The 22,938-nt window shown below is 40.2% G+C and overlaps 4 protein-coding genes across 6 annotated transcripts in view; 2 read left to right on the top strand and 2 right to left on the bottom strand.

Annotated features, from left to right (window-relative positions):
* The window catches only part of LOC110835215 (Src homology 2 domain-containing protein sprint), a 335,746-nt gene that overhangs the window by 295,621 nt on the left and 17,187 nt on the right, over positions 1–22,938 (bottom strand). Inside the window, exon 2 of one of the 3 annotated variants that reach the window (XM_087353534.1) lies at positions 4,119–4,245. The exons of the other annotated variants lie outside the window; for them this stretch is intronic. The gene's annotated coding sequence lies outside the window, so the exon portion shown is untranslated. The remainder of the gene's footprint in view (positions 1–4,118; positions 4,246–22,938) is intronic. 3 annotated transcript variants of the gene reach the window in all.
* On the top strand, positions 2,732–10,531 carry LOC110835211 (general odorant-binding protein 72). The gene is made up of 7 exons (XM_022075179.2): positions 2,732–2,879; positions 5,952–6,030; positions 6,336–6,388; positions 7,359–7,394; positions 8,005–8,122; positions 8,426–8,490; positions 10,415–10,531. The coding sequence occupies exons 1-7, from the start codon at positions 2,796–2,798 to the stop codon at positions 10,430–10,432; spliced, it is 453 nt and encodes a 150-aa protein (XP_021930871.2). The 5' UTR covers positions 2,732–2,795; the 3' UTR covers positions 10,433–10,531.
* Positions 13,557–22,938, bottom strand: part of mldr (mitochondrial ribonuclease P catalytic subunit) — a 152,684-nt gene continuing 143,302 nt past the window's right edge. The window contains exon 10 of the mRNA XM_087353540.1: positions 13,557–14,149. The gene's annotated coding sequence lies outside the window, so the exon portion shown is untranslated. The remainder of the gene's footprint in view (positions 14,150–22,938) is intronic.
* Positions 17,403–22,421, top strand: LOC110835213 (general odorant-binding protein 72). The gene is made up of 7 exons (XM_022075181.2): positions 17,403–17,554; positions 17,720–17,798; positions 18,005–18,060; positions 19,195–19,230; positions 19,834–19,951; positions 21,034–21,098; positions 22,269–22,421. Exons 1-7 carry the CDS (start codon positions 17,486–17,488, stop codon positions 22,284–22,286), a joined length of 441 nt encoding a protein of 146 aa, XP_021930873.1. The 5' UTR covers positions 17,403–17,485; the 3' UTR covers positions 22,287–22,421.

Below are 22,938 nucleotides of genomic sequence, written 5' to 3'. Positions count from 1 at the left end.
ATTTAAATGGATTACGTCAGCTTCTGTTCTAAAGTGATGATGTCAAAATATTCGGCAACATATATAGTGGGATAAAAAACCACGGAATGTCTATTATACGCTAGTGTGTTCGCCTACAAGAAAAACCCAGAGAAAATTAAGTATTCTTTTTTTCATGCATCGTCTCCAGAATGCTGGACAATATCGTAACAAAAGATGGCTGATAAATCCTTGGAAAATCTGGGAAGTTGAAATATAGACAGAAAAAACTTGAAATTTCGTACATTTAATTAGAAAGCTGGAGTAGACTGTGTCTGGTGAATGCTTCGTACCATTCGGTTAAGAATCTCTTGTTTTCCACGTCCGTTCTACGTGAGAAACTGAATATCAAAATATACGAAATTATAAAAAAGTTTCTCGTCTTGTGTGGGCGTGAAACGTGACCCGCCTCATTAAAAAAAGAAGGCACACAGCAGGTGTGTGAGGAGAACAGACCTAAAATATGGTAATTAGCAGGAGGCTGGAGAATCTTGCGTTGAGATTCATATTTTGCAGACATTAACAAAGCGTGTAATTCAGTTAGGAGGGAAGTATTGAACAATATTCTCACTGAGTCCGATTTCTCCATGAAACTACTTGGGCTTACTAAAATGTATTTCGAATGAAACCTGTAGTAAAGTCCGTAGAGAGGTAGAAAATTGTCTGACACATTTCGTATTCAAAATGGTCTAAAACAAGGCGATGCTTTTTAAAATATGCAATTAGAAAGGTCTGAGAAAACCAGGTGGGACTGAAATTGAATGGGGAAACATCAGCTTCTGATTCATCCTGATGTAAATCTTTTGGGGGATGTCATAAATGCAATACAGAGGACAGAAAATAAACTCTAATTGACTCTAGTAAGGAGGTTGTTCTAGACGTAAACACGGGGAAAGAAAGTATATGTTGATGTCTCGTCACCAGAATGCGGGAACAAATCGTATAACAGACGTACCTAATGGATCATTTGAAAATGTGGCAAAGTTCGCATATTTGAGAGTGACAGTAACAAACCAGAATTAGATTCATGTCTAAATTAAGAGCGGATTAAATTCGGGCAATGTCTGCTACCACTCAGTTCAGAATCTTTCGCCCTATTATGTGCTGTCTAAAGATGTAAGGTTGATCTTTTAACACTAAGGGAGGATTGTCGATTGAGGGTGTTTGAGAACAGGGTGGTGAGGAGAATATTTGAACCTAAAGGGGGGTGAATTACCAGGAGGCTGGAGAAAGTTGCGTAATGAGGAGGTTCATAAGTTGATCTCCTCGCCAGATATAATTAGACTGATCAAGTCAAGGAGGATGAGATGGGCAGGGCATGTAGACTGCATGGGGGAGAAGGGGAATTCATACAGGGTTTTGGTGGGCAAACCAGAAGGAAAGAGACCACTAGGAAGACTTACACATAGGTGGGAGGATAATATTAAAATGGATTTTATAAAAATAGGATGGGGTGGTATGGACTGGATATATCTGGCTCGGGATAGGGACCAGTAGTGGGCTCTTGTGAACACGGTAATGAACCACAAATGTTGGGAATTTCTTGAGTGACTGTTGGCTTCTCAGGAAGGACTCGGCTCGCTACTTCTTCAAGATTGAAGGTATAATATTCCTGTGCCTCGTAACTACAGAACCCAGACTGTGCATGTCAGATGTGTGCTCGTCCCCACCCTCCTCACAACTACAGGACACGACATTCTAATGAAAAGATGTCCTGTTTCCATGTGGCACCTGATAACGCGTCTCTGTATAATTTCAAACTGGGCTGTGCGTCAACGCGCGAGACGGGACTATACTGACAAATATGAAGCAGGTAAGAATATATCTTACGTATGGGAACACTGAGGAAAACCAGGGAGAACCCGAGCCATAGTAGCCGATGACCTGACAGACATTAGGGTTACTGAATACCGCTGCTCTAACCTGTGTGGTTCAAATCGCAGATAATAAAAACTGGAGGTGAAACAACTATTTGAACACATCTGTGAAGATGGGAGGATAATATTAAAATGGATGGATTCAAGTAACGCGCGATACTGGCAAGTGACGGACATTTGTGGAGTAATGAACAACTGGTTCATTAAGAGGCAAAAATCCTTTCATAATTTGATCGACTGTCAGCTTCTTAAGGAGGACTTTGCAATTTTTTCGGGTTATTGAAGAACCACGTCGTTCACTTAGCACGTAATTCGTGCTGGAAACTGAAGCCCGACCATGTAGACCGCCAGGTACATTCAGTCTAACATTTTGTTCATGCTCCGGCCGTTTTATCCCCCGGAAAAAGTAGAGCCGCGTTATACGACACCGCTGCTGGTGAAACCCACAGCCAGCTCAAACGGAGTGAGGCTGTCGGAAAGAATGTTTCACAGGAAATGAGACAGCGGTCGTCCAATCCACAGCCAGCCGAGTGACAATTATCGAGATCCATGTTTACATCTGTCAGTTGAGATACAAAACGTAAGGATTCTGCCTCTAGAAGGCGCTGTAAATCGAGGAGAAAACGGAGAATGTCTTTCTGATGAAGCACGGTTCCTGATTCCTGCTAAGTCTGTCCTGCCATGTTGGTTTAAACGCGGGATCAGCTGACAGACAAGATCATTCATTACTTTACCGGGAAGGCAGCCTTGGTACATGTTTGGATGAAGAAGATAATTCATGTGGTTAGTGGAAGAGAGACCGGAAGTTGAATGCAGACTAAGTCCGCGGCCTTGCTGACTGCTTGGCTGCGTGTATAAAACCCGAGGCACGTGCATTTGGCCAATTACAGTTGTGCGTTAATGAAAGGGAACAAGATGCATTGGTCGTCCGTAGTTTTTGTTGTCATGGCAACGCTGCTTCTGGACTTCAAACAAACGTCTGGCGTAAGTAATGTTAACGTAATGTTCAATGTTTTGGGTAGGCTTAATACGAGTACGACGTGTGAAAACATTTACCATTTTTTAAAATGTCTTTTTATAATATATTTTACTGAAGTACTACACCAGACTCAATGCCGCTGTAGATTGGGTAGGATTTCTGCTTCATATTCTAGAGGGAATTAGTGTTTCTTGCCCTCCTCAGTCCTTTCGAGGAGATGCTAGCCTTAAAACGCTCACAATTCGAGTAATAATTCCGCACTAAGGGTTGCAAATTAGGGGCAATAATAAATATTGGGTTTTTTTAAAATTTGCTTAGCTAATACAGTCATTATAATTTCCTAGAGTCTTTTAGCACTTATTAATGTTAGCAAACCAGTAAAATAAATTAAAAAATAAAATTATGTTAAAAGTGTTATAGATTAGCTTTTATATATATGTGTCTGTAATATCATAAAATATGATGTATAATAATTAAAGCGTGAGATAGTATAGTTGCGTCATATTGTGATATTAATTAAAATAATTATTATATTTGTTTACCGTCAAATCACAATAAAATAGTAAGATAAGAACACCACCTCAACAATAATGTTATATTAATAATATCTAGACACAACTTCCATAAAATATACTGAGAAAGATGATAAAATTATAAAAATTGTAAAAAACTATAAATAATTGTAATTTGAGTTTAAAAGTTTATAATTTACACCTGATGACGGTTTGATAAACCGAAACATGTTGTGAATGTTCCGATGTAAATCGAGTGCTCGATATGGAACATAAGATGATATTTTAATCATTTTAATTATCTTATCTTACAATTTTATTGTGATTTGACGGTAAACAAATATAATAATTATTTTAATAATTAAAGCATTAAAAATTATTAATATTCTCTAATTATGTGTTACTACACATTTGAGGATTTTTAATAAATCGGTACCTTCCATGCGATTTTCGACGCCTCACGGTCTGAGCAATTGAAAAATCGTCTTAAATAAAGTATAAATAAATAAATTTCCATGCGACTTCTGTGTTTGGCATTGTCATAATAACCTAATGCGCTCTGCTCACATGATTTATTACTGTTCTCATATTGATTTGTGTTCTGCGTGTTGATTAGTTTAAATAAAGTAGGTGGATGAACTGTTTTCTGCAACGCTGTCAATTGTATGTAAATTAACGCGTGTTTCCGTTTCTGTACACTGAAAGTACTGTTCTGTTATCTAGAATCCATACCTGTTTTGATGACAGGAGTCCTGTTTTCCACCTCCGACGTCCGCGTTGCATGTTGACCTGTTCCGCTCTCCTGCTTTTCTGTTCTGCGCTACATGACGCCAGGTATCCATCCGCCTTGCCTCTCTGTCTAGAGCGAAGTCAAACAGGGAACAAATTTCTGTTGTTACTTGTTGTTTTATTATTTAACCCGGATTACCGTGTTACATCCAGATACAATAATTATGTTTAACATTCGATTATATTCATGGCTTGTGCTGTACCATATCTATGTTGGTTATGTATTTTGAATCATATTTGATACTAAAGTTTATTTGTACGTGTTCAGAGGATGGCATTACCGCCGAAACATGTCAACGTAACGACTTACACCAAAAAAATATAATTCTATATGACGGTATGGGCAGATCGACGGTGGTCTAGCGGTTAGAACGCTGGCCTTGTAATCCTGGGGTCTCGGGTTCGATTCCAGGCGGTGCCCGAATTTATAACTTGTGTTGGGCAAGGCCGTGGTCTAGGCAACACGGAGTTTTCCTCCGTGGCATCCCAACAATTACACAGAAGAATGCAATGGCAAACCACTTCTAGATCATCTGCCAAGAACGTATATGAACAGGTCCCAGTCCGAGAAAAGGATGGAAGGATCCTGTTCATATGGACCTGTCGTCAGACAGAACACTGAATAAATAAATAAAATAAATGACGGTATTATTAAAGTTCGACGCATTACTGGTACTGATGTTTCAGGAAGAATGGAACAGGAATTTAAAAAAAATCCTGCTAATTTACCTCACGTATCGTCCTTGAATCTTGAAACTTAGGGGAAATTGAGAAGAAGAAAGTGTTGAAAAAGCAACTTTGAGTTTTACCTTCACGCTGTGGTACGAGGATTCATCAATTACTGGTACCACAACGGAGTTCGGTTTCAAATTTGGAACAATTTTCTCTCCTGTCCATTTCACATAATTTCGTCGGTTCATCTCCTGTTGCCCGCTGGGATTTCCGTATTAACGGAGCACAGAGACAAAACCGCTCCCCCCTGCATGAATAATAATCAGGCTTTATTCCTCCGACGCGGCACAAGAAGATCATGAACTCTGGTGACATCGTTCCATGACCTTTTGTTTTGCAATAGGAGACAAAGTGTAAGGATCTTCAGCAAATCTACAGAGTATCATATCTCGTTCAGTTCTACATTTATCTTGGTATTACTCGTTGATAGATGATTCTTTTTTCTCCGCGAATATAACTTTCTTCAATGAAGTGTTTCTGACTTCGTCTTCTTATGAGCAAAACCCAATTCTCTTTGGTCAATTGCAGAAGTTGAGGATAATAAAACATACGACTTCTTCAAAAAAGAAATTTCTCCATTTCAAAAAAAAAATATCCCTAGTTCTTAAAATCTTAATTATTCTTAGGTAGGCCCTCTAATGATTCTGCAACATATGTATATTATTTATCAGCTGCTGTATTCGGTGTTATTACCAGTTAACGTCCGATAATGACCGCTCATTTTGGAGCCCCAAAACCAGAATTCTTTTCTAACCGAGTTTCAAAAACTGTAGCTGCACGAGAAAAATAAGACAGCAGACAGATATGAAGGGCGCAAGGGTGTTTTTTTTTCCAAGTTAAAAACGCGAAAAATGGACCACGAAGAAATGTGGTGTGAAGATATTAACTTGAGTCATCTGGTTCATGATAGACACAAGTGGCGAGCTTCTGTGAACACAATAAGAAACTCGTGTGCTCCATGAACAGCGGGGAATAATTACACCAACTGAGCGGCTAACAATTTCTGAAGACGTAAAAGTTACCTTTCGCGTTTGTATTTTTCAGGAACTGACTCTCGAAGAGATACAGAAAGCAAACATTATTCTGAGGAAGCATTGTCAGCCCACTTCTGGGGTCAGCGATGGTGAGTGTTAACCTCACATTGTCTGCGTTTTGCTGTCGACTGTCCAATAGGACATAAGAAAACGTCAATATTTAATTTTGTGTAACTATTATCATCATTATTAAGTCTATGCATGTGTGAGCTTCAATGCATCCAATCACCCGATCTTGTGTGAGATATTAAAAGAAAAATTGCATAATTCTCTGTAGAGAAAGCAGCTTAAGTATTAGTAATGAATTGAAATTTACAAGGAAAGGAATTCGAAAATATTAAGTTTCATACATTTGCATCAAAAGTTTAATAAAATTATTCTCAATTTCTTACAGATGTCCTTGAAGCTTCAATGAAAGGAAATTTCGCTGATGACAGAAACCTTAAGGTGAGGGTAATTATTATTTTCATACAAGAAACTTTCTTCACTAAGAATTATTCTGTGAGATAAGTCGGTCGGAAGTCCAATATAGAGTAAAGGTTGGAGGCTTCAGTTCTTGTCCATATGAAGGACTCGATAGATGAGGACAAACGTGATTTAGACAGATTTCCATTCTTCTAAAATGCGAACAGTTGTCACTAGAGGGAGCCCCATAATTTTGTGTCTCGACCCTAGAGTAATTCTCCATTAATGGCAGAAGAGATTCTGTTTGTAAAACGTCAAATTATCTTCTTAAGAAGGTGATGGTCTGTTAACACGACAACAAATTTCGTGTTCTTTATGGAAGCCAAATGTTCATTGCCGTGTGAACAGCAGATTCCTCCTGTATTCTGTTCTGATCCAGATGAATCCAAACATCACAATTTTCGAAGATATCCGTCTTCTGGGTTATTGCGCTGTGTAGTCTGGTCGATGTTAACCAACGTTTCAGAGGTCATACTGCCTCCGTCATCAGGGCGATGATATCGCCCTGATGTTGGAGGCAGTATGACCTCTGAAACGTTGGTAAACATCTACCAGACTACACAGCGCAACAACCCAGAAGACGGAAATCTTCATACTCTGATGATGGAGGCAGTATGACCTCTGAAACGTTGGTTAACATCGACCAGACGACACAGCGCAACAACCCAGAAGACGGAAATCTTCATACTCACCGCTGTGAGAACCTCAAGTCTTACATCACAATTTTCGGTTCCATTTTAATATTATCTGTATTTGTACAATGAATAATCATGGGTTCACAGTAAACGCTGTTTCCTTACGCATTTTCGTGCCCTATAATTCGTCTTTCTGTCCATTTCATCCCCATTTTCAACTTATTAAACAAAACTGGGAATAATCCTAAACAGAACGCTGTGTTCACCCTGCCAAGTTTGAACCAGATTGTTTATGTAAACATTTTCTTTGTTCGCAGTGCTACTTGGCTTGCATGATGGGGCTGACACACGCAGTAAGTACAACTTACCAGTAACATTCTCCTAAGAATCATCTTATGACCCCGAGGAATAAGATAATGCTCTAATTTGTTCCATACCTTCATACCTCTTTTGCAAACATTTATATAATTTCACAGATAACATTGCAGTTTCTGTTATGATATACAACTGAATATTAAATGCCTGTTAGCTGGAGCCCAACCAAGGGTTCTAGGGCCTCACTTGAACTGTTATTGAACTACCACTAATATAAAATCATCATAGTCGTAATGTTCAGAAAACAGAACTTCGATCACGTAGTTAAGAAAACCAAACGAATACGAAGTTTTAAACCACAAACTCCACGCAGAGACAGGAAAATAGCTAAAAAGTTGGTACATGTAACATAAAAGATGCTCGGAAGATTTTGGTATCGCAAAAAGGTCCCGTATCTCAAAAATACTTCACAGGGGTATACAAAATCTCTGCGTCAACGACATTAAATTTGGTACTGAACCATATCTTGACCGTCTGGTAAACTCTGCTGATAAAGATATTTGATGTGATACAGAAACCTACGCCTTTACATAATCAACCAAACCCTGGACCCATGTGACCGTCTCTGATCTGATTGCACTTTTTCAGCTGAAGAATGGGCAATACAGAGCAGAACTTGCAATAAGGCTCGCGGACGACATATTACCAGAAGCTATCAAGGGCAAGGCAAGGTCCGTGGTGGAGAAGTGTCGAAACGCAGCTGATGGTGAGCGTGATGTATCACCTCATGCGGGTGATACCATCAAATAAGCCTCCCCCCCACCCCCCCACCCCATCATCTCTTCCGTCAAAGAACAGCGGGCATACGTCACTGCTGGCTGTAAACTGTTAAAATCTGACTCAAAGCAGTTAAATTGTGTACATAAATATCAGTGTAATTATCGCTTTAGTCGCTAATTTATAAATAAAATTATTTGCTCTGTGCCGGGAGAACAAAACTCTTGACAATTCTTCACTGGGCATTTGCTTAACGCAAATAAAGATCCCTAACTGCTCTCCATGTCCGCAGGTCTTACTGACGAGTGTGATATGGCATTTGCGATCAAGAAATGTGCTTACGAGGCTGACCCAGAGGTAAGCAAACCCTTGCAACCAGGGACGACACATGCGAATGGACGATGGAAATTTAAAGTTTAAATATTGACTGTAGTAACTCACGCAAGTAAAAGTGAACTTTGAGGACTTTATTTATAGTCTCTCAGCTATTCTAGATAAGCCGGCTACTCGACGACCTTGTCCGGAGGCATTTCAAATCAGTCATTTCCACAATCAATTTATTTAAGGCATATTTAATTATTATCCGTCTATGAACCGATATAACTCTCAAGCGGTGTCTTTGCCTTGCTTGGTCTAGCGGTTAGAACGCTGGCCTTGTAATCCTGGGGTCTCGGGTTCGATTGCCGGCGATGCCCGAATTTATAACTTGTGTTGGGCAAGGCCGTGGTCTAGGCAACACGGAGTTTTCCTCCGTGGCATCCCAACAATTACTCCATTCACACACAGAAGAAGGCAATGGCAAACCACTTCTGGATCATCTGCCAAGAACGTATATGAACAGGTCCCAGTCCGAGAAAAGGATGGAAGGATCCTGTTCATATGGACCTGTCCTCAGACAGAACACTAAATAATAATAACATGAGGTGGTCTAGCGGTTAGAACGCTGGCCTTGTAATCCTGGGGTCTCGGGTTCGATTGCCGGCGATGCCCGAATTTATAACTTGTGTTGGGCAAGGCCGTGGTCTAGGCAACACGGAGTTTTCCTCCGTGGCATCCCAACAATTACTCCATTCACACACAGAAGAAGGCAATGGCAAACCACTTCTGGATCATCTGCCAAGAACGTATATGAACAGGTCCCAGTCCGAGAAAAGGATGGAAGGATCCTGTTCATATGGACCTGTCCTCAGACAGAACACTAAATAATAATAACATGAGGTGGTCTAGCGGTTAGAACGCTGGCCTTGTAATCCTGGGGTCTCGGGTTCGATTGCCGGCGATGCCCGAATTTATAACTTGTGTTGGGCAAGGCCGTGGTCTAGGCAACACGGAGTTTTCCTCCGTGGCATCCCAACAATTACTCCATTCACACACAGAAGAAGGCAATGGCAAACCACTTCTGGATCATCTGCCAAGAACGTATATGAACAGGTCCCAGTCCGAGAAAAGGATGGAAGGATCCTGTTCATATGGACCTGTCCTCAGACAGAACACTAAATAATAATAACATGAGGTGGTCTAGCGGTTAGAACGCTGGCCTTGTAATCCTGGGGTCTCGGGTTCGATTGCCGGCGATGCCCGAATTTATAACTTGTGTTGGGCAAGGCCGTGGTCTAGGCAACACGGAGTTTTCCTCCGTGGCATCCCAACAATTACTCCATTCACACACAGAAGAAGGCAATGGCAAACCACTTCTGGATCATCTGCCAAGAACGTATATGAACAGGTCCCAGTCCGAGAAAAGGATGGAAGGATCCTGTTCATATGGACCTGTCCTCAGACAGAACACTACAAATAAAATAAAATTTACTTCTAACCTCCCTTAAGCGTGCTACAGAACCCCTCATTAGTTGCATAAAGTACAATGTTACTGTTTACAGACTGAATACGCAGTTTAATTACAATTTTAAAACTTAAAACACCGAAATAAACGACCACAAAGCTGAGATAGAGTCATTATTCATTAGAGTCATATGATTCAAAAATTTCAATAGACTTTTCTCTGGAAATTGTTACGGGATGTAAAATTTGAAGAGCGCATTATGTCGCAAGGCCGCTAAAATCAGTACGGGGTTCGAGGCTGGTTTCATAAGTAATGTGTTGACGTTTTTCATGTTACCCACATAAATAAATCGAAAGTGTCTGAATCGATTATGAAATGACGACAGTGTGAATGTTTATTGAACATGCGGACAGACATCTTGAGCTGGGGCAGTGCGAAAAAGCGCGCACCGCTTATAAGGAACGCGTTTATTTGTAATAAAATTTATTTTCTTTTCAGATATATTACGTGCAGTGATCGAAGGACAAGCAACCCCATGAATCGTCATATTAAATGCACAACAACGTGAGCTTCTGTACAGTCTGAATCGAAAAATAAAGTAATCCACACGCCGTGCGTATGAAGTGTTTTTCTACCATAATTACAAGGCACAAATTCTGTAAGAGAGAAACATTACGCACAATGTTTGCTAGAAATACAAATAATTTACGTTGGAATTTTCTAGGAAAAAGATGTGTTTAGAGAAAGTTCTAGAGATTTGTTACTTTCTCTGGCTGCCTACCTTTCCGTTCTTTTCCATTATCTTCATCCGCCTTTCGCACGTCTTATTTATTTCATTTTATTTTTATTCCCGTCATTACTTACTTATTGCCTTCTGTCTACCTCCCGCTCCTTGTCTGTTTATGTTTATGGACTCTTTTACGACGCTGACACACTGCTTGCTTCAAAATACATCATAAAACAATACATTTGCAGTGGCACGACAAATATTACGTCTCTAAAACATCGCATTTTACGCTGTTCGTAATAACACGCGTTTAGAAATAATTTGTCCATAACTCCGCACCCGTTCCCGGAAGTAAACTCAGACAGAAGCCATCGCCTGTTGCGGTATCATCGACTGATGGACTGCAGACGGCTGTCTGGAGCTCACACGAGGCGTAAATGATGTTCATCTGAACTTAGAGACTTTTTAGAGCTCTTAACATACGATTTCACGTTATGCAAAGACAACGGGCACAGATAAGAAAAAATATTTAACAACAGTTAAAAATGATGATGGCTGATGGTCATGGCAATATTTGAAACAGACTGTTGTGGCCTATTTTAAAGTACGATCATTTGATTACCAAGAAGGTTCTAAGGAAAACGACACCATTTAAATGCTCAGTGAACGCAGGTGATCGATTGTTTACCCGGTGGTCGCACACTTTAAATAGGCCACGACCGCTTCCAACTCTGTTTCGAAGACGTCCTTTATGTAGTTAATTTTGTTTTATTTTATTTAATGTTATCTTGCTTTACTCTAATTTATTTCATTTTAAATTTATTTTGTGTAGTGTTATTTATTTTTATTTCACATTTAATCACAGCCTTCTTAACCAAATAAGTTAGTGCACTGAGTAGAATGTTCGTCCTTTTCCTTCGGCTAGATTGATTTCAATGCATGCCGGCTGTTCCAAAAAATCTCATTCAACGATTGGTCTTTCCATACATCTCTGGTGGAAACTGTAACTTTCTTTCCCAGTTGGTTTGTAGTACGTACATTGCTAACGTCGGTGAGCTATTTCTAAATATTTCTTGCCCAGTTTTCGTGATAATAAAGTATATCTTCCACTAAGCTTTTAATCTGTATCACTTCACGTATATCTCTACACGAATTTTGGTTCAGTTTTATAAATCCGAACACAGGACTTCCGCTGCTGAAAGTCACTCAGCCCTCCTCTACCCACCCAAATGTCAGTCCTAGAATGTGGACCATCGCTTAACAATAAACAACCTACTAAGTGTAATGTGCTGATCCTGTGTCGTTGTTGCAAATGGATTCAGAAATTGTTGACCATTTCTTGTTATGAGATTTCAATGCGAAGTTGTGGATCATTTGGAATGACAATGGGATTAGATAAGTAAACTTTGTCATATTACAATATCCAGTGTTCAAAAGCACAAAGTCCCTACATCGAAGAAATATTCACGAAAGCACTTGGACGTCTCCTGAAGGTAAGAAACGCAACCAGACCGACCATGACTTGCGAGATATGGGACGACACACAAGTAGAGCTAATGTCCGACGTTTCAGAGGCGATGACTGCGATACCACAGCTGTTTGGTATTGTAAGACCTGTACGAAGAGCTTACAGATAAGTAAAGAACAATACCGACTGAAAAAGTCAAATATTATCTTAGTTATTGAAACGTCGGATGACAGATGAGACATTTACAGGTCGTGGGAAGACATCACATAGAAAATCCTTCGAAAGCTCGTTCAGGTCATTACGACTTTACGCACGGCTTGACAAAGATTATTCAATAATATTAAAAATAATGAAACAGGCTAAGTTTGTGTTGCTGCAGAATTCAAGCCGTAGGCGGTCATGAGTCTAGATCTGGACGAAACAGATATACAGCGAAAGATATATTCTACATTCGTCTGATAAACAAACAACGGGACACATTAGCTGTTTGCAGACATCAAGAAAGCCGGCTATGAAGTATGACAGAACACTGAATAAATTCGGTTAGGCTAATTAAAACGTTCTTAAATGAAAAGTACAGGAAGGTCCGCGCATTTAAGATTCAGAGAAGTCCGAAACAATGAGATGTTTTGTCACAATTGCTTTCAAACTTTGATCTTGATAACGCGATCAGGAAGATCCAGGGAGAGAAAAAGATTGGTTGAGGAGAGTGGGACACGCCAGCTTCCGGTCTGCGCTTATGATGTCAATTTAATGGGTACCTACTTCGCGTGTGTGGCAAGGTTGAAACATCTCGAAACGTCGTTAATAGACAAGAATTCCATTCGCAAAGAAATTACACGCAATTAAGTCTGAAAAATGCATTTGTTTTTTCGTGTGCTGTCTGAAAACGTGACGGCAGGCCGGAGTAAACTGCGATGATTACATCAAGGAGAATGAGATGGATCGGGACACGAGAAATGCTTACGAAGTTTTGGTTTGGAAATTTTGGAGAGAAGATAATACTTTGTAGACTTGGTGTAAATGGTGTTAAAATGGAGCTTTTAGAAAGTGGATTACAATCAATCCGTATCAGGACACGGATTTGTCGAGGGCTGTCGCGAAAAAGTTTATGAACCAAATCTTAAGGTTTCTGAAAATGGAGTGTTGTTAAAAAAACAAACTCTCTGGACATTATCCATCGGCTTGATTATTGTCCTCACGACGCAGATAGAATTCAGTCTCCGAAACGTCGTATCTTTCAACAAAAATCAAGACGATTGATAATTAATCTCCAGTTTATATAAAAGACGAGAAATTTCTTGACTCTCTGAGTAATGTTATTCTCTGTTTGTTTGTGGGTTTAAAGGCGCGTCAGCTTCCAGGGAGCTTTGCCCCTATCTACTTACGCCAAAGTTTAAAATATTCTTGAGACGAATGATAAAGAAAGCTGTAATATTCATGAGTCAGGTTCAAGCAGATAAGTAAAAGTCAACTATTATTTTGAGAAGAAATGAGTACCAACGTAACCGAAATAAATCACAAAATTTTCCAAGCGAAGGCCGTAATTGCCCGCGTGAGGCAGATCAGTCAACTCATATTCATGACAGCACAAACGCTGGTTTCTGTTCACACAAAGACACGGTTAAACAATCACACAATCAATCACCTTCCCCTATTACGTATAAAATATGACTGGAAGTTAAATTTTATTTCTCATAATTTTGATTTTAAATACGTTCTGATTGGCAGGTCCCTTCCTTTTTAATTTTATTATGTTACGAACAGCAAAACAGGAACATTTGATGGACGCTGGTTACACATATTTGCTGTAGATGGCACCAAGCGAAGAGTAACCTTACTGTAATCACAAACAAAGATGCAGCAATGTCGAAGCTGTTTAGTAACGGATATGAACAAAATTACTGACAAATTGTTCAGAGAACTGGTAATTATGATCTGTAACTGCTGTTTTTTTCAAGCACGCTGGTTCCGAAGGACGCTGAATGTCAGAGGAGCGGGTGTCGTAAGTCCGGTCGCGGTGCACTGTTGCTTAAATCTAAAAAAATAACACAGAAGTGTTAAGTGCTTAGACTTATTTATATTTTGTGCATATTTATACAAATAATACAAATGATCATATTTTATAATTCTGAAAACAATTGAACGCATTAAGATTAAATTCAACACAACACAAAAAGTTGTTTAGTGAATTTAATCTCGTTCAGTGTCATTGGATTACTGTTTAATCCTTACTTCAAAGCTCAATGAGGCTCATCATTCAAATATTTTGTTACGTGAAATAAATTACGGACGTAATGGATATGCAAATGTAATAAAATCTAATGTTGCATAAATTTAATTAAATACGATGCTAATGGCGTAAAAATAAATACTGGCAGGAATTATTCTTTCAGTTTTTTATAAATTATATATGAGGGTGTTTCAAAAAGTAAGAGAAAATTAAATATTTTGAAATATATAATTTAATTAGAGATACAAATGATGTCATTTTTCTACAATATCACCCTCGTTTTCAATACACTTTTCAAGTTGCACCAACTTCTTTATTCCATCAGAAAAAAATGTTTTTGGTTGTGCCTTCACAGCTCCTTTGACCTCGTCATCATTCCCAAATCAAAGCGTCCTTCAGGGGTCCAAACACATGATAATCAGAGGGAGGAAGTCAGGGCTGTAAGATCTGAAATCTCAATCTCCGAATGGTGTGAGGTCGTGCGTTGGTCATCACGAATTGATGTTCGCCCATTTTTAAACGTATCTACCCACTCGTACACTCTTCTCTCGCCAATGCAGCATTCTTCTATGAATTTTACGAGGTTTAACACCCTCCGACCACAAAAATCTGATGACTGCTCGCTGCTCCTCTACGGTGCAAACAGGTAAGGGCGCCGCCATTTCGTATATGCATCCCTTCCAATTAGCACGCCACGCCATATATTCGGCAGTGTCAAAACCTTCTCTAAGAATGTATCTTCCCTGTGCGGGAGTTTGAAATGCCTGGGGTATTCGTTTCGTGAAATATTGTCAATTTGCTGTTACTTTTTGAAACGCCCTCGTACGTACATCGTGGAGAATGTTCCAGCTGCTCCTTCGTGAAAAGATTATTAAGATATCGACGGAATCAGAGGAACAGGAGTTCAGAGTAGCTAACTGTTCTTACACTGATTTTAGCCCCCACAAATCAAACGCATGTTTAACCCTTTGAAGCCGAAGATCGTCTGAATATTATTTATGAATTCAGTCCGTACCGCGAAGAAAACACTACACCTCACCATTACGAAAATCAGCTGGTTAACCCTTTGAAGCCGAAGCTCGTCTTCATAATATTTACGAATCCAGACCGTACCGCGAAGAAAACACTACACCTCACCATTACGAAAATCAGCTGGTTAACCCTTTGAATCCGAAGCTCGTCTTCATAATATTTACGAATCCAGACCGTACCGCGAAGAAAACACTACACCTCACCATTACGAAAATCAGCTGGTTAACCCTTTGAAGCCGAAGCTCGTCTTCATAATATTTACGAATCCAGACCGTACCGCGAAGAAAACACTACACCTCACCATTACGAAAATCAGCTGGTTAACCCTTTGAAGCCGAAGCTCGTCTTCATAATATTTACGAATCCAGACCGTACCGCGAAGAAAACACTTCACTTAACCATTAGAAGTCGAATCAGGCGGTACCACATAAGATTTAACAAAAGAACATCCCGGTCAAAGCCTTAATCTGAATTTTTACGAATATTATTAAGTCGCTTTTAATTTTTTCATTCGCTATATTAAGTGCCTTCCATCCACCCCTATAAAAATACCTCGAGAAGACACCATCTACGACGTCACACAGCTTTGTTTCCACTGGCGAAACGAATAACTACGTGGACCACTCAGTCGCACAAATATTGTAAACCAATAATTCTGTGTTCAAGAAATGACTGATTTGGGCAAGAACCCGATTACAGCGACTCAGAGCCGAATTTGGTTTGTTATTTGGGGACAAGACTTCAAATGGTGAGGTTCTAAAGCGAGGCACTTACTGAAAAGGGGAACATGACAAAGAACAGAGCGCGGAGAAAAATTACTCCTTGCGGAACAGTTAAAAATTCGACCCCTAATCGCTATTTAACAGAGCTCCTGAAATTTTATGTACATTTTCTATGTGTGAATAACAAACAAACTGGTTTGTACTTTGCCGAGAAGAAATGGAATCATTCTAAAGATGAAAAAGGCCGGCTGTTTTCGTCGGTATTTCCCAAACAACCGAGGAGTCGACATCGTACGGTCGGCCGTAACCTGGAGCTTACGTCTGCGGAAAATGAAGGCGAGAGTTTCGACTCCTTGGTCCAGAAGGGACATATTGTTACCAAAGTGTTGTTGGGTACAGACACATTCATCGTCTGCCCTCGACCACCGCCAGATCCTGCTACGACGCCAATAGTCCACTTGGGATTTTGTCGGCTCAAGCGTCAACCTTTTAGTAACGTCCATCTTGAGGAAGCTTAACCTCTGTGCTAAGGCGACGTGGGTGCCGGACACAGCGTGATTTTCCTCAAGCACTTCTCCAACGCCCAAACACTGTTCCAAGGGAAACGTGGTGCAGGCTGATCGATCAGGATAGAATTTCGTATCTGACGTAACAACACACGTCGTGGAGGGATGAACGAATTCAATTAATGTCAACAGGAAGCTGACGGATGTGTAAGTAGATCTCTCGCTATGATCACGAGACACGGACAAACAGCGTTGATTGGGTGTACTAAGCGGAGGAGGGTTGAAACTGGATCATATCGGCTATTTTGTCCTGAAGGCGTCAAGAAAGAGATAAGATGTCGAAGGATTATCCCTGCTTTTAACAAACAGAATGTTACGTGTCTTACAAATACACCACATATCGAAAAGTCTTATCGAGGGCGGGCATGACGTCACAGAACTCGCCCAAAGATCGGCCATTTCTAAAAGGAATAAAGCTGTAATGAGTGTTATTAATCCGGGTAATGAACAGGGGTGAGCAGTGGGCAGGTACAGCGGGTAACCTCGCCGGCCAGCTTCATAGTTCAGCGATGATGATCCTCAAGAGAGAACGGAGAAGCCGCGGATTACAAGAAATGTCTATTTTTTGTTGTTGTTGTTACAGAAACGCTTGGATGATGAAAGTACGCCTTGTTTCTGCCTTGCATTTTTGTGTTACTCTCTAATTTAAGAACATGTATGACGGTTATTTGCTGGCCTTGCGGATTTAAGCAAGTATAAATTAATCGCTCTTAGTTGATGCTGAGTTGATTACATCGGCTCGTTAATGACGTATAAAAGCGGTGATATTTTCTTCGCAAGAGCATTGCTAGGTCGACTGTTAATGAAGACATAGAGGAATTATGGGCGGCTCTGCAACCCTGTGTATGGTCACGGCGTTTTTGGTCGCAGCGCTGTTGGGAACATCCGAAGTAAGTAATCAAAAGTAGGTTTGTAGTGATTGAGACTCTAGCCACAGAACGCAGTCAGTCAGGAAAATATTGAGATGAATCTTAAAACAAGTAACATAGTTTTTCTAAAAGTAAAGTAGTTTTTTTAAAAAAGTGTTGTTTCGATACAATCGATCTTAATTTCAGGCACTATCGATGGACCAAGTGCGACAGGCAGGCAAAATGATGAGGAACGTGTGCCAGCCGAAATCAGGAGTCGATCAAGGTAAGCACAAGATTGGAAATGAATTGTAGGGTACAAATAAGCTGTCATGGATTTAAGGGACAATCTCATAATCGCAGAACTTCGCCTGACGTGACAGCCCACGGTTCGCATTCAGGTAATCAACACACGTCTTTATGCACGGATCACGGTTAAAACTTACCGAGTCATTGATTACCTGATAAAAAGCCAAACGTATTTAATTTCAGCAATTCTGGATGCTGCTACTAATGGCCAGTTCAAAACTGACGATAGGAATTTCAAGGTGAGGACAATCCACTTTCGACGCTCTGTTCTAAAATAGAATTCGCGTGCAACACCAGCAAAACTGATAAAACTGTGCAACTTCAGGTCGGTCCACCACGACCTCCCTACATCCCCCATACTCATATCCGATCCACACAGCTCCTACAGCAGTTCATCTGTCTCAAGCCAGTCTCCTGTCCAATGGGGACCGGGGTCCTTTCTCGGGGGCAAAGCCTGGCCACGGCGTGAACTGACCACTCACCGCCATCTAGTGCCAAGGTTGGGAACGAGTAGGAGCTATATCATCTCTCCCCCTCAGCGCTTACATGGCGTACAGCGGGGCAACTTCAAAGACTCTCAAAATTATTAATTCATTCTGACACGTGACAAGACTCTTTAAACGTTCCCGTATTTTAAAGGCGTCTCTTAACTTCACAGATTTGCATATGCACTCCTACTATTAATTACAGCAATAATAATATTCATATTTGTAATCATATTACCACAGGAGCCGTACGACAAGCTGTAACTTATCGCGGATGGCCGCGTTCAGAGTTGTTGCCCTTGTATCCTGGTAGAACTTTACCGTCGTGTCAGAGGCCCTTGCTGTCTCTGTTATCAGGGTATCGTCCCACTTATGGAGGCAGAAAGCTACTCTGAAACGTCGGTAAACTTCTACAATGAAATGCAGCTGTTAGAAATGTGTGTTGAAATAAAAATTTGGTCGTACGAGAACGGAAAAAACTATATTTAAAACAAATGATGCTTCAAGTTGTTAAAATTGCAATGTGTTTAAATTTCGGCAACTTGAATGTTAAAATTATATTCAAAATTATTTTGCAGCGGATTTGGCAAAGACATTTTTGAGGTGATCAACAGCTCAGAAATCAGAAAATTTTACCTCCTTCAAAATGCAAGCAGTGTATTTGTTTCTGTTAAGAATTTAAGCATAAAGTTCAGGATCCCTGTGAAGTACTGAGATGATGCACTTTTATAAGTTTTGATTCAAGCAATATTTTAGGAATTTATAACTCACTTCCAAGTGTGTCTGTTTGGAAATATAGATCAATCAAGCTTAGAACTTAGTAGAGTGTAGAATATATGTATTTAACGTAACTGGAAATATATTTGCATCACCTTTTTTTGGTTTCAGTGCTACATAAAGTGTGTCATGGGGATGATGCAATCGGTAAGTTACTGCTTACACTACTAACGAGTGATACGGTGTTCAGGTTAAAATTGAGGCATTCCGCGATGAGGCATCTTCATATTTTTGAGAAGCTGATAGTGCCTTAGAAAGTAAAGCAATTCCAGCCATTTACAGGAAAGAAACACGTGTCACAAAACCCAAAATCATGAGTCAAATCAATCCCATCGCATTTAAATTAATCAGACACTACAAGGAGTGCATTAGGCTAATTATTAAAATTATTCAGTTTCGATTTCTCATTATTTTATCACTGATAATTGTGGTTTATAGCCACGGTGGTCTAGCGGTTAGAACGCTGGCCTTGTAATCCTGGGGTCTCGGGTTCGATTCCCGGCGGTGCCCGAATTTATAACTTGTGTTGGGCAAGGCCGTGGTCTAGGCAACACGGAGTTTTCCTCCGGGGCATCCCAACAATTACTCCATTCACACACAGAAGAAGGCAATGGCAAACCACTTCTGGATCATCTGCCAAGAACGTATATGAACAGGTCCCAGTCCGAGAAAAGGATGGAAGGATCCTGTTCATACGGACCTGTCGTCAGACAGAACACTAAATAATAATAATAATTGTGGTTTAAACAGGTGAAGGGCGGAAAGTACAACGCGGATGTCGCCATTGCCTTGTCAAAGAGGATGTTGCCAGACGGCATACGTGAAAGGACGGTAGCGGCTATTCAGAAGTGCCGCGATGAATGGGACAGTAAGTTGAATTAAGTTCTAGCTTCAGCCGAGTGATCGACGTCATTTGTTTTGTAGCGTCGTTAAACAACCGTTAGGAAATAATTCTTCGATGTATGCGCCATGACACCAGAGGCTAGCTAACCCACTTTGTATCCTGAAGATCGCAACTTCGAATCTTGCCAACGTGACCGGCAAGTCTCACTACCGAAACTACTCAACATGTTTTGATAATATTCGGTGCTTCGGATCTAAGTATTTATTTTTCCTGGTGAACTGAGGGTTGGTCTGTGAGTAAAACGAAATTAAATGTGTAATCATTTATTTCAAACGCTTCGTTGCTTGAAATTATGATGAAACCAGTTTCTAGTTTTGGCTGCGAAGACTGTCGGTGCTAACACACGATGACTGCCCCATTGGCAATCCGTACACCCACATGTCCATAAAATATGCCTGGTCACTTAATCTATTTTAACTTTGGCTACGTTAAGCTCGGGGTCGTATAATATAAATTGTCTCGCCGATGCCATATCGTACACAATATGGAATATCTACATTTCATAAAACTGATTTTTAATATTTGCTAGCTTTGAAAGATGCTTTGTTGTACTCACAAAGGCTAAGGAACTATCAGTAAGAATGGTAGATGGCAAATGTCCTATTTAAGAGTTGTGATACAATTACGCAGGTACGTAGAGCGTAGCACGAATGATAATTTAAATGTACGTCTGAGTTTAAATTTATTTATTTATAGTTTATTTTATATGATTTTTCAGTAGCTAATAACTTTAAAGAATGAGAAGCTGACGTGTTTTCAACGGGCTGTATGCATTAGTAAAGCTTAAATTGGGATGTGGGAATTATATGTAAAATGTATTTGAAGTGATGTATATTTAATGACACATGAGAACTAACTTTGTGGTTAGGATATCAGTGACAGAAAGCCGATCCTGAACTCACATCAAAATGAACACCAAGGCCAATGACGTCATGTCTTTTGTTGAAATGCTGTCACCATGAATCCTCAGTGGGCCACTGACTGCGTCATGAAACAGCATTCTGACTTGATTTCGGTGTGCCTAATGATCGAATCCCATTTTTCAGAATACGACGACGCCTGTGACTCCGCTTACGCCGTGACGGCGTGCACCGCCGAGGCGGACCCCGAGGTAAGAACTAGGCCACTCCAGAGATGAGCATGTGCACTCATGACATGTTGGAAACAAATGATGCTGACAGAAACACTGATTACCCCGGGACCATCGCATATAAACTGGGCAAAAAATGTGATTACGTCTTTGACAAAACAATACATGGCAGGTACATCAGTAGAAGTGTTTTTCTTACGCAGCGCAAATCATGCAAATTTAGCCACAAAGGCTTTCGACGCATTACACTGCCACAATTACGTCGCGTGTGAATAGAAATTCTGGCACGGACATTTTACGTTTTCAAAATAAATTGTATTTCTTTTATTTGTAGTGTTCTGTCTGACGACAGGTCCATATGAACAGGATCCTTCCATCCTTTTCTCGGACTGGGACCTGTTCATATACGTTCTTGGCAGATGATCCAGAAGTGGTTTGCCATTGCCTTCTTCTGTGTATGAATGGAGTAATTGTTGGGATGCCACGAAGGAAAACTCCGTGTTGCCTAGACCACGGCCTTGCCCAACACAAGTTATAAATTCGGGCACCAGCCGGGAATCGAACCCGAGACCCCCCCACCAGGATTACAAGGCCAGCGTTCTAACCGCTAGACCACCGTGGCACTCAAAATAAATTTTCTTCATGTCCACTTCTGGGTTTTATTCAAGGAGACAGACAAAGTGTACGACTGCGTTGCAATTAATTAATTTGCATTAATTTTAATTTATACAGACTGTTTCAAAAATATGTATGACAAATATGGACCACGTGGTCTAAAGATAAAAGAAGAAGCAGTTTGAAACAAACATGGTTTCGGTTTTGATACAGCAGGAACCTAGATGACGTCACGTTAAGCAGGCTCATTGCAGAGTTGACTTTCGAGCTGATGTGTGTGAATTACTATTAAAATATCCTGTATAGAATACGAATGTGTCTTGTTTCTGTCCACACAGTCCGCCCCATACAATTTTCAGCAAATATTTCTGGCACATTCTTTGAAAGAAAATTTCAGAACTGTCAATGGAGATGAAGAAGCCCGAAGTTTTTTTTGGGAGAATCGCATTTCCCAACCCCCGGACCTGAAACTGACACAAGATGGCAGTGGTTTAGAGACCTTAAAAAGGGGCACTTCGTGTTGAAAGTGACCCACGGCAGGTGACGTAATTAACACTCAGTTCTGCTTTGTTCCAGGTCTTCTACTTTCCATGAGGGGGGCGTGGTTTCCTCGTCGAATGTTACTTAAATATGTAGTCTGTATAACGTGCACTTCCTGCCAATCATATCACGCATTTAACAGTTTTCTGATCCAGTGTCACTACAATAAACTGTGTTGCAAACAATTAACAGTGGGATTCTAATTACTTATTTTTACAAATCGTATCCACGGAAAACTCTTATTTCATCCCAGAAGCGCATTATCACGTCACCAGAGCTTACAAGGACCCAGTTGCTGACAATCTCGTCGTTAAGGGACAAGGATGATATTACCGAAGCAATTTGGACCTAACACTAGATTAATACTCGTACGTCTAAGCTTTAATCATGAAATATATATATTTATATGTATATATGTACATATATAAAGGATGATTTAATAAATTAGGGTCAAACTGAAGGAGCGTGTAGAGGGTCTCAGAGAGAACAACTTTCGAATAGGAATCCATGTCCTACGAAGTTATCTTAAGTCACTCGAGGCCATTGAAGGTAGGGAAGTCTGATAACATACCGCTGATACAATTTGGTTTGTAAGATTGCTAATGTAATCCTTGTACAATAATTAAAATCAACATTAAGCTAGTAGGAGAATAGCAAAGTACGATTATTTCAGCGTTGTGTTATCAGACTTATCTACCTTCAATGG

The sequence above is a fragment of the Zootermopsis nevadensis genome, unplaced genomic scaffold, assembly GCF_977971745.1.
Source record: "Zootermopsis nevadensis isolate Lab colony 2312 unplaced genomic scaffold, Znev_1.0 Znev_ptg000022l, whole genome shotgun sequence".
NCBI classification, from domain to species: Eukaryota; Metazoa; Arthropoda; class Insecta; order Blattodea; family Termopsidae; genus Zootermopsis; species Zootermopsis nevadensis.
Note: the sequence above shows the minus strand (reverse complement) of the source record. Positions and strands in the feature narration are given on the sequence as shown.

What these genes read in the sequence shown, in the direction of transcription:
- LOC110835211 (XM_022075179.2), top strand. Translation starts at nt 2,796, where the DNA reads ATGAAAGGGAACAAGATGCATTGGTCGTCCGTAGTTTTTGTTGTCATG. An exon ending in ACTTCAAACAAACGTCTGGC is followed by an intron (nt 2,880 to 5,951) that starts GTAAGTAATGTT and finishes TGTATTTTTCAG; the next exon opens with GAACTGACTCTCGAAGAGAT. An exon ending in CTGATGACAGAAACCTTAAG is followed by an intron (nt 6,389 to 7,358) that starts GTGAGGGTAATT and finishes CTTTGTTCGCAG; the next exon opens with TGCTACTTGGCTTGCATGAT.
- LOC110835213 (XM_022075181.2), top strand. Translation starts at nt 17,486, where the DNA reads ATGGGCGGCTCTGCAACCCTGTGTATGGTCACGGCGTTTTTGGTCGCA. An exon ending in CTGACGATAGGAATTTCAAG is followed by an intron (nt 18,061 to 19,194) that starts GTGAGGACAATC and finishes TTTTGGTTTCAG; the next exon opens with TGCTACATAAAGTGTGTCAT. An exon ending in TCATGGGGATGATGCAATCG is followed by an intron (nt 19,231 to 19,833) that starts GTAAGTTACTGC and finishes TGGTTTAAACAG; the next exon opens with GTGAAGGGCGGAAAGTACAA.